This window comes from Branchiostoma belcheri, unplaced genomic scaffold, assembly GCF_001625305.1.
Source record: "Branchiostoma belcheri isolate BF01 breed outbred unplaced genomic scaffold, Haploidv18h27 scaffold26, whole genome shotgun sequence".
Lineage (NCBI taxonomy): Eukaryota > Metazoa > Chordata > Leptocardii > Amphioxiformes > Branchiostomatidae > Branchiostoma > Branchiostoma belcheri.
Genome location: NW_017803865.1, coordinates 1,664,761 through 1,675,977, shown reverse-complemented (window position 1 = coordinate 1,675,977; position 11,217 = coordinate 1,664,761). Strand labels below are relative to the sequence as shown.

General features: G+C 41.6%; 2 protein-coding genes across 2 annotated transcripts in view; both read left to right on the top strand.

Annotated features, from left to right (window-relative positions):
- LOC109471926 (asparagine--tRNA ligase, cytoplasmic-like) overlaps positions 1–6,956 on the top strand; it is a 10,401-nt gene extending 3,445 nt beyond the window's left edge. Inside the window, exons 8-19 of the mRNA XM_019771422.1 lie at positions 1,604–1,690; positions 2,040–2,126; positions 2,372–2,428; positions 2,672–2,749; positions 3,451–3,528; positions 3,890–4,011; positions 4,214–4,349; positions 4,535–4,648; positions 4,823–4,870; positions 5,093–5,176; positions 5,406–5,537; positions 5,792–6,956. Of these exons, the coding sequence (XP_019626981.1) occupies positions 1,604–1,690; positions 2,040–2,126; positions 2,372–2,428; positions 2,672–2,749; positions 3,451–3,528; positions 3,890–4,011; positions 4,214–4,349; positions 4,535–4,648; positions 4,823–4,870; positions 5,093–5,176; positions 5,406–5,537; positions 5,792–5,923 (1,155 nt within the window). The 3' untranslated portion in view covers positions 5,924–6,956. The remainder of the gene's footprint in view (positions 1–1,603; positions 1,691–2,039; positions 2,127–2,371; positions 2,429–2,671; positions 2,750–3,450; positions 3,529–3,889; positions 4,012–4,213; positions 4,350–4,534; positions 4,649–4,822; positions 4,871–5,092; positions 5,177–5,405; positions 5,538–5,791) is intronic.
- A 94-nt stretch (positions 6,957–7,050) lies between these two features.
- The window catches only part of LOC109471949 (L-galactose dehydrogenase-like), a 9,251-nt gene continuing 5,084 nt past the window's right edge, over positions 7,051–11,217 (top strand). The window contains exons 1-8 of the mRNA XM_019771492.1: positions 7,051–7,397; positions 7,706–7,812; positions 8,110–8,255; positions 8,773–8,934; positions 9,355–9,485; positions 9,922–10,024; positions 10,319–10,450; positions 10,848–10,933. Of these exons, the coding sequence (XP_019627051.1) occupies positions 7,378–7,397; positions 7,706–7,812; positions 8,110–8,255; positions 8,773–8,934; positions 9,355–9,485; positions 9,922–10,024; positions 10,319–10,450; positions 10,848–10,933 (887 nt within the window). The 5' untranslated portion in view covers positions 7,051–7,377. The remainder of the gene's footprint in view (positions 7,398–7,705; positions 7,813–8,109; positions 8,256–8,772; positions 8,935–9,354; positions 9,486–9,921; positions 10,025–10,318; positions 10,451–10,847; positions 10,934–11,217) is intronic.

Below are 11,217 nucleotides of genomic sequence, written 5' to 3'. Positions count from 1 at the left end.
GACAGGCAGAGGAACACATCAAGAACTCTTTGGACTTGGTCACTAAGATCCGAGAGGTGACACTCGAAGATGGAGAGGTACTCACATCTTTCGATGTCACAGCCCTCTTCACTAGTGTTCCAGGGAAGGAGGTCGTCGGGATGGCAGTTAGTAGAGCAGAGAAGGATCCCACCTGGAAAGATCGCACCTTGTTAACCCCCAAGGAATTTGGTGAGCTCCTCCTCCTGGTGGTTAGCACTACGTACTTTCAGTACAATGATGTGATCTACGAACAGACCTTTGGCATGGCGATGGGTTCTCCATTGTCCCCTGTGTTAGCGAACCTGTTTATGGAGGAGTTCGAGAGGAAAGCTCTACACACTGCTCCACACCGCCCCAAGTTCTGGGGGAGGTATGTAGACGACACCGGCGTTGTGAACAGACAGGAACATGAACAGGAACTCTTCGATCACATCAACACACAGCATGACAGTATCAAGTTCACTATTGAGAGGGAACAAGACAACCGTCTCCCTATGCTGGATGTCATGATGGTCAGGAATCCAGACAACACCATCACTACAGATGTGTTCAGAAAAGAAACCCACACTGACCACTATTTACAGTGGTCCTCCAACCACCCGGTGCAACAGAAGCTTGGGATAGTTAGGACTCTTATGCACAGAGCCAACACCCTCATTGAAGATCCCGCGTTGAGAGAGGCGGAAAAGGAAAAAGTCAGAGTAGCCCTCAGACACTGTGGATACCCAGAATGGGCCCTGAGGGAGGGGGAAAACAACTCCAGAAAGGATAAAAGTAGCAAGGAACAGAGTAAGACTGGAAAACAAGAACAACTCCCAGCGAGTTACGTGGTTCTACCCTACATACATGGAGTTACAGAGAGGTTGAAACGTGTATATGCAAAACACAATGTGAGCCTGTACTCCAAACCGGGCTTCACCTTACGTAATGCCCTTGTGAGACCCAAGGACCCTCTAGCACCTGGTGAGAAGTGCGGTGTGATCTACAAGATCAAGTGTGAAGAGTGCGGGGAGGTTTACGTTGGTGAAACTGAGCGGTCACTGGGGGAAAGGACTTCTGAACACCAAAAGTCATTACACCAGAAAGACTGCAAATCTGCGTTAAGTCAACACCAACTCCAGGCTGGTCACAACATCACTACCGGGCCCATCTCTGACATTATTGAAATCATAGACCAAGAGTCTCGTAACCCACATAGGAAGATTAAGGAAGCGGTGCACATACAGTTGGAAGGTGCCAAGCTAAACCGGACAGAAGGTTGGGAGCTCCCCAAGACTTACTTACCCTTACTTCGGAGGGAGGCGACGGGGGGTGGGACCCGACAGACCGATGCAAGTCTCGGGCCTAGTCTCGCGCTCTCGCGAGATTAGGCCACTCCGTGAACAAGATGGACTGATAGCCATCGAAAATTTGGAGGTTAGTATCCTTATCCTTCCAAAGTTGTCACTGATAAAAGAATTCACTAGGAACTGGTTGAAGATAATATCACCATGACATGCATTGTGTACAAGTCAACCTTGATCAAATGCAACAATTTCTTTCATGAACTTTTTTCATGAACTTTTTTGTCTTTTTCACAAAGTGTCACACCTACGATGCCCTGGTTCTCTCCACTGAGTCTACGGTCTGTATTTATGGGATCATCAAGGAGGTGCCAGCTGGGCAACAGGTGAGGTGCTAGCAGGGAAATGAAAGGCAGGGAATCAGATACTGGTTGATTAATAAAGATATAGTGAAAAGTTGAAAAGAGAATGTTCAGATACTCTGCTGGTAGACTAGACTCATGTACATTAACCAACTTACTTGGGATACCAGGGATCAGGATGTGAAAACTTGGGCTGGGGACTGAACTTAGTCTGGGCAACTCACCTGATGGAAGTGATACGTTTTCTATCCATGAAGTTCCTTTAGATAAAAAAACTTAGGTATACGTAGGTGAAGCTGTGAAATGTAGGTGAAATTGTGCTACTGCGGTATTGTAATGAAAGATGAGTTAACCTTTAACCTCTTCCCCCCAGGCCCCAGGAGGTCATGAGCTTCATGCAGACTACTGGGAGCTGATTGGTCTGGCCCCTCCTGGCGGGGCGGATAACCTCATCAACGAGGTGGGTGGGGAATACAGGACAAGGATTTATAGTTTACTTTTGCTGAAGGAAAACAGATATTGCTGTCCTCCTTCTGCAAACACATAAGTCATAAGGTCAATGACTTGGCCCAGATGACTGTTACCATGGTAACTAGTGCTGTATTAGACACCCTGAGGTGTTGAGTTACATTATGTAGCAGGAGTGTTGAAGGGGCTAACTTACTAGTAAGTATGGGTTAACTTACTACCTTCCCCCCATTCTAGGAATCCCATGTTGATGTGCAGCTAGACAACAGGCATATGATGATCAGAGGAGAAAATGTAAGTACATTTGTCAATGTGTACACTGTATTTTCTTACTCGTACATTAGGCCTAGGAAAAAAGGTTGTGTTTCTGATTTCCTGACTGACCGTAGCAAAAACCCACTGACCCTAGCCTTCTTTTGAGTCCTGGCATGGCCATAAACTTTAAATCTGACATCTGGAGTTTAAATCCTCTGAAAGGTTATTTCACACATTTTCATCAGGTTCATCAGGAGTAATACATGTATTTTGCTGTTGCAGATGTCTAAGGTGATGAAGATGCGCTCAGTGGTCATGCAGTGCTTCCGGGAACACTACTTCAACAGGGGATACTGCGAGGTCAGGACAGTTGCCTTCATTCCTGTTTTTTTACTTTGCAGAAGAAAAACAAATCTTCTCCAACAGTGTTCGAAATACCTGTCTGCAGTCTGCAATCTGCAGATAGATTTTCAAGATTGCAGAAGAAAAATTTATACAATCTGCAATTTTGCAGAAGGAAAAATAGACTCCAGATTCAATAGTTTTCAATTTAGCAAACTAGCACTCTCAGGTCCTATCAAGGACAGACCACACTTGAGCTCCTGTTCTGAAACAACAGGAGCTTCTTCACTAATTTGCATCGTCCTTGTCTTGACTTGTCTATCTTTTGTTTCCTTTTTGACTTCCAAAAATTTGTCTTCACTTTATTTGCATATCAATCAATAGTTTTTGCTTATAAACCTGCAGTTCTCCTTCAGTCTCTTAGTGTCACTGATGAGAAATGTAATAGTCTGACAATTTTAGGTAGCACCAAAATTATATAGAGCTACTTAAGTAACTGTTTTTTTGTGTGTCTTTTATTAGTATGTTTTAGTATGTTTTTGCAGAAAGTATTTCCAAATTGCAGAACAAAATTTTGACTCTTCTGCAATATTGCAGAGCACGGAAAAAAAGTATTTCGGCCACTGTCCAAAGAAATACCGGTAATGTCAATGACCTGGACCATGTGAGGTAAACTTGGCTCTTCAACCATTGTTTCATTGTTTAATTTTCCCCAACAGGTGACCCCTCCCACCCTAGTGCAGACCCAGGTGGAAGGTGGCTCCACCCTTTTCACTCTCGACTACTTTGGAGAACAGGTAAGACTTGATCTTTGTGCTGCTTTAGAAAAGGGATTTTCTGTTGTTGAATACACATCGGTAGGACATACGGCACCTGCACAAAACCATAATGTATTGTGCGTATAGCACTTCTACAGAACATATTGTTTAATTTACTTTTAAGGCTGTCTTCACGTATATTAAATGGTGACATCCTGTTGTTTTCAAATGTTGTATCGGAAAAGAAATTCTGATGCAACATTGAGACAACAAAATCTATAAAAGTATGGGTTTCACACAGGCACAGTTCTTTCACACAGGCACAGTTCTTTCTGCTGTTACAACCATTGCTTCTGTTGACCTCTACAATGTACATGTATGTTGATGTTGTATTTTGCAGGCCTACCTGACCCAGTCCTCCCAGCTGTACCTGGAGACATGTCTACCCTCCATGGGAGACGTCTTCTGTATTGCAGAGTCCTACCGAGCTGAGCTGTCCCGCACACGGAGACATCTGGCAGAGTAGGTTCAGCCTGCATGGTTTTAGTCCGTTTTAAAAGTACTGTAGACGTACTCTAGAAGACTAGTGTACAATGTATATAATTGCTGGACAATTAACCTGTAAATACTAAGTGTCTGTCTTCTCTATCTGTCACTACCAATGGATGATAAGCTCTTCAGTGAGCTAAAATTGGATTGAGATCACTTTTCCTCTACCCCCCAGATACACCCATATAGAGGCGGAGTGTCCCTTCATCAGTTTTAATGACCTGCTGGACCGTGTGGAGGACCTGGTGTGTGACACCGTGGACCGTGTCATAAACTCACCCTTCGGCAACCTACTGAAGGAGGTCAACCCGGTAAGACATTTTACCTGTCAATGAAATGTCAGTCTGTTTTCCAAAAATAGTTTCATCAGGTTGGGAGCACATAGCATAAACCTTTGTTACTGGTAATTTGTACTTGTTCCAGTTCAGATAACCTTTTTTGGTGTGAAGGCAATGACAGCCGATGATATGTAAAAGGTGAAAATTTTTTTTAACAGGACTTTCAAGCCCCCAAGCGTCCCTTTAGGCGGATGAACTATGCAGATGCCATCAAGTACCTAAAGGAAAATGACATCAAGAAGGACGATGGCAGCTACTATGAGTTTGGAGAGGCAAGTAATCTGACACAATCTCTTCCAAAAAAGACTAATAGACTCGTGGATATACCGACTTCTAACTTATTAATAAGATGTACAGAATGGTGACTGAACTCACTAGTAACAGAGATGTTTAAGACTTCATTTTATACATTTTATTTCACACTAATTTTTATCTTTGTTCATTAGGACATTCCTGAGATGCCAGAGAGGAAGATGACTGATAAGATTAATGAGGTAATGTTTCTTTAACAAGTGTCTTAATTTTGCTAAGTGGTCAAAACATCAAATTATTTCAGGCAAGTTGCCTAGGCTTAGTCAATGACATAGTTTAAGATATATTGAATTTACTATAGTTGGCTGTATTTTCTCTACATGCAAGGGTTGAATGTTACCTGTGTTTATACAGCTTTCAGTGTGTCTTTGGTGATAACTATTATCTGTTTTCCCATGTTGCAGCCCATCCTGCTCTGTCGGTTCCCAGCTGAGATTAAGTCCTTCTACATGCAGCGGTGTGAAGAGGACAGACGTCTTACAGAATCTGTAGGTTTCTCAGATCTTGTGCTTGCCACTGTTAAAATACCTGCACTGGTGCAGGTAACATTGAAAATTACCTGCAACCAGACAAAATTTACTTGCACTACATGTAAATTTGCCTTGAGTTTGAGTTCAAATTTCTTCTTTTGTTTATTTTTTCACAGATCTGTTGCCCTTCTAGTAAGTGTTACTGCGAGACTTTAGAACAATGATTTCTTGACTACCTCTGTCACAGGTTGACCTGTTGATGCCAGGTGTGGGAGAGATTGTTGGTGGGTCCATGAGGATCTGGGACTATGAGGAACTGTTGGAGGGGTACAAGAGAGAAGGCATCGACCCCACACCGTACTACTGGTACACTGACCAGGTAAGGAGAGTGTAGGGTTTTTTTAACAAATTTCTTTTGAAGTACAAAACGTAAAAAAATATTATTCTTTGTCTATGGAATTTGTTGAGCAATCTGATATTTGGTCACTCATTGGTCACACAGCAGTTCACTCAGGAATTGCATCCTTGAGTAAAAAAAAATACCATGCAAAATGCAGAATGAAAGGGATCTATACTGTATGTGTACATCACATATGTGCCTCCTCTAATTTCTTTTCATCATAATCCATCCAGAGAAAGTTTGGCACCTGTCCCCACGGTGGCTATGGGCTGGGCCTGGAACGCTTCCTCTGTTGGATGATGGGTATTCACCACATCCGTGATGTCTGCCTGTACCCACGCTTCATCGAGAGATGTCGGCCTTAGAAAACTCGCGCCTGTCTTGAACCCTGCTTCATGGAGACACAGGCATTTTCTCAGGCAGTTCTGATTATGCACCATCTAACGAATTCCAAAAATACGTATTTGGAAATAATACAATATAGCTAGCATGCATGTGAATTTGTCCGAGCTACGTTACAAAACTTGATGAAATGATCCATTATGTATGTTACATGTACTTTCAAACTCTTCTTGTGTATTGCAGATCTTGTGAGAGAATTGTTGGGACTCAGATGGAGAAATTAAATGTTCTCATTTCATTACGTCCAAATAGCAAGCTATCTGATGCCAAGTAGAAATAAAACAAAATATTGGCTACCAAATGGAACCATAACTTGTCTAATTCGCACTTCTACTATTGACAGCCAATTGACTGGCAAATGAGCCCAGAGATACTAGTAATGCAGGCTACTAGTATATGAAACATGTTGAAAGCCTGGAAGATAGCCAGGTTTATGCAACTCCAAACTTGAAATTTGTATGAATGTACTGATGCACAGATTTGTGTATTCTTTACACCAATACCAATACCAATATTGATGTATTCTTGTGTTTTATATGATTGATCAGCTGGTATGTTTAAAAATTCATTTGTAAATGCATTTATTGTACATGTATTAACATTATTAGATAGAATTATATATGAGGTACATGTTTGACTTAATAAATTAGTAGATACATGTAGATTCCAATACAATCAATTCAGCTAAATACAAAGGGTAAGTTCACATCAAACTCCTAAATATACAATGTAACAGTTGGAAATGATGGTGTTTTAGGAGTTGAGTTTATTGCAAGGATTGCCAGGTATTGGACCAGGAGAGAAGCAAATTTTTTTTACTAATCATGGCTTTGAAATAACGTATATGTAATATGCATGATCGAGAAAAGTATGTTAGATTATGGTAGACCACCCTCTAGAGAAAATGTTATTGCACAGAATGGTATACTCTGTTGTTTGTTCTATGAACTCTGCCACAATTACAATAAAATAGAATTTGCATTATGTTGAATTGAAACCATGCATGTGCCTGTATTTATTGCAGTTTTCAGTCATGCAAGATTTAGTGTAGTTAGTCATTTATTACCCAAAACCCCCGCCAAATAAATGGACTAAACAATCGTAAACGCTGGTGGGAGAACCACCACAAAACGTTGGTGTGAGAGCTACAATGCACACGTGGGACTAGTCCTGCAAGTCCGTGGCATGTACATGTAGGTATACGAACACACATAGTATAAAGTTGGACTTTGTCTCTTTTATACGTTCAACGCCTTACTGTAGGAGTGGGTCTTACCTGTGCAAATAGACAACCAGCGCGCGCTCGAAACGCTTGAACGCCAAACCCGGAAGTAACGTTTACGTATATCCACGACCTGGCGACCTCGTAACTTGCTGACCGTACCCAAGATTTGCTCACAAATCACAGTGAGATACTATGGCTGATACGGATGGCAGGTAAGTCCAGCTTTCACTGCTAATGCCTCTCTTCAGTAATATTGACGTTCATACCAGAATATAATGTTACATGTGTAGTGTATTAAATGGGGGTGGGGAGGGGGGCGTGGCATTATCTACAGAATGACACAGCATAATGTTTTCAGGTAACGTTACGTGTAGCCATGGTGTAGCAAATACTTTCCAGAAGAGTGAAGATCAGTGAACACTATTGGCTAAAATTTTATATTGAGCGTCAATTTTGTACCTGGGTCCATTGTTATAAACACAAACATTGATTTGGGGTCCCCCATTAACCCATTATCCAGACACCTGCCGACATTTGTGGAGGGGTTTCATGATGTGAAGGCTGTGGGGAGGATGAAGTATGCCGTCCTGGGGAGCACGGGGCTGACCGTGTCACAACTCAGCTTTGGTAAGTAACGTTATGTAAAAGCTTGAGATTTGTATACTGTTGCACGTTGGCATAACGTACGCAATGCCTGTGCAAAATTGCTGCATTTTGGCTTTGATTTACATGTAAAAGATGACTTTCCGTCTATTTTGTTATCAAATGTAAAAGTATGAAAAGATCATCTCTGACAGGCAAAATCCTTATGCAACTTTGATCAAACATCCAACAAAAAATAAAAATCCAAGTTTCATGCACGCCCAGTAGTCATTTTAATTAATTTTTGCCAATGTGCAATAACTGTACTCCTGTATGTTCCAGGTGCATCATCTCTGGGCAGTGTGTTCCATGACACAGATGAGGCAGAGTCCATACAGGTTGTCCACAAGGCCCTGAGGAGTGGCATAAACTACATCGACACAGCACCCTGGTACGGGCACGGCAAGTCTGAAACTGTCCTCGGAAAGGTGGGTGCAAAACAACAAGTTACATTGTTACCAGACAACGAAATTAAAAGTTAATACAATTACTTGTTGCCTGGGGCTTATTGGCCTCCTTCTCAATGCCAGTCAGTTGGGTAGGACTGGGTCACTAGGAGTTTTTCAGGCTATTGTTAGGTGCACAGCTCATTATACATTAATAATTTGTACTTAGAGTTAGATAAACATTTGATTATGAAACATCTGTTTTCACCATTACTAAGAAATGAGAAGAAGTCTAATTCACTAAGTTGTAGTTACTTGACAATGTAATGTTATATAATTGTAACATTAATAATGTTATCTGTATTCTATTCTTCTGTTGTGACCTGTACTTAACCCAGTGGGTACTCTATATGTGTACAATAAAGCAAAAAAAGGTCTTCAGTTATTCATTATAGGGCAATAAAGCAAATGTCTTTATTCATTCATTATAGGGTGCACAAAAGTAAATAATGCATCCAGTATTAGCCCTGACAGCTGACAAGTCCCTCTCCTTCCACAGGCCCTGAAGGACATCCCCCGACAGTCATACTACCTGGCCACTAAAGTGTGCAGGTACGAGGCAGATGTGCACAAGATGTTTGACTTCAGTGCTGAGAGGACTCTGAAGAGTGTGGACGAGAGTCTTGCTAGGCTGGGACTGTCGTATGTGGACATCATCCAGGTACGGTACAGAGTTGTATATCATTTACATATCATATTTGTAGTCAAGCCTCAGCATCTGAGTGCAAACACGTCTAACCCTCAGTTTACGGGGAACAACAGACAATAAACCAGAGAGAGAGTCACTGTGTAACTTCTGACACATAGAATCCATTCATATTGATAGGTAGTAGTTAACCTGTTGTCATCTATTGTGGTTTGGGCAGGTTCCTGATGGGCCATCTACTAGTACACTTTAGGGAGCCCGCCCTGATTACGATAGACTGGACACCAGCTTAAGAGGCAGTCGGTCACAATAGATAGCCTGGTTGATACCAAACCTGATTTAGCTGCTGAGTCTCAATTGCGGAGAGGACAAAAGAGACTCGGTTGCTAAATCAGGTTTGATAATAACAATGGAAGTCCTTTAACTTCCCCTCAGGTCCATGACATGGAGTTTGCTCCCAGCCTGGACGTTGTGGTGAACGAGACCCTCCCCGCCCTGCAGAAGGTGAAGGAGTCCGGCAAGGCCAAGTTCATCGGCATCACGGGTTACCCCCTGGGCAACTTCAGGTGGGTTGTGAAGCTCTTGCATAATTGTATAGGTGCTAAGTACATCATGGGTTCATAAAGGATAGACCTCCAGATAATGGGATCCACAAGAAAACTGTTGCTCAAGTAGTGTTTTTTAAGAATCTATCTAGTTGGTTGAGTAATAGTTTTCGTGTGAATATAATTACATTTATGTATGATATTGTGTGTGTAGTAGAAATAGTGTCCAAATGGGATAAAGCAACCAAATCAAATCCATTTTAAATGACTCGGAGGGTTCAGAGGGGTTTGTCTGCCCCCTTTGAGTTCTACAAGTATTTATACAGAGGTTATCAACAAAGGACAATAGTTTATTTATTTATTTATTTGACAATAGTTGATCCCTTGCTTCCAATAGAAGAAGCTACATGTAGTTTGCAACTTAACTGCCGACCTGTTTTCTTTTCCTTGCGTGTAGAAAAGTAATTGAGCGGAGTCCAGTGAAGATTGACACCGTCCTGAGTTACTGTCACGGCTCCCTGAATGACAACTCTCTGCAGGATGAGCTGCAGTACTTCCATGTAAGCTCATTAGGTATTGTGGGTAATAGAAGCTGTAGAATTTCTTTCATACCTTAAGTTAACTGTTCTATACTGTTCCACAGTATAAACTTGTCAACTGTAATTCAAAGCCAATTCTATTTTTTGGTCCGATGATTGGATTAAAAATGACCCTGAGGCTTTTTTTCACTTACTTATAAAAAGGGGTGTGGAAATTCATGTTTATGACCTTATACACCAGCAAGCCGATTTGAAAATTTCATGAAGACACAAAGGCTCTAACAAACAATCACCAGGTCCTGTTTGTCTACATAGGAGAGAGGAATAGGTGTTATCAATGCCTCCCCCATCTCCATGGGTCTTCTGTCACACCGGGGACCTCCAGCCTGGCACCCAGCCACTCAGGACATCAAGGAAGCCTGCAGGCAGGCTGCAGAGTACTGCAAGGTTAGCCTGGTATCCAGACCTATTCTAGCTTCCTGAAGTCTCCATTACCCTCTTCACAAATACATGTAGAAGATTTGGCAGCTGAAATAGGTCTAGTTACGAGTTACTATTAGGTACTATTAGAGTTAATCATCAGACTTAAAAAAGAATACTACTGAATTGTTTAAAGTACCGGTACTAAGTATCTGATAGATTTTGATAAGGAGCCATGAGAAAAAGATTGTGAAGTTGTAGATTTTGATTTGATGAGCTCATCAGCTGTTTTCAATTTTGGGGGGACTTTCTTGTACAATGAAGAGTGTACCAATGTTAGCAGAGCCAAATTTGTTGCTGTCTTGTTTAAAAGCTTGGTTTAAATTCTAATTCAGTTTGAATTTTGATCCCCTTTTACTTTTAGAGTAAAGGTGCTGACATTTCCAGACTTGCAATGCACTTCACCTTGAATCAGCAAGGAGTCCCCACTACACTGGTCAGTACTGCCAGGTGAGTAGGTATAAATCATCATGAAGCCTAAGTAGCTATACCCGGGTTTTGGATTTTAGTGGTCAACCTCAACCTGCTAAGGTAGCCATTTGACACAAAATTTGTATTGTTTTTGGGTTAAGCAGCAGGGAGAAGGTTAATACAAGGAGCTTATGTGAATGTCTCCCTGATTCTGCATCTATGCAGTGACCAGTATTATATACTACTCAATGTAACAACTCTTCATGACTTGATACCATGGCATACTTGTCTGGCAGTGTCTATACCACAGTAGTTTATTTCTG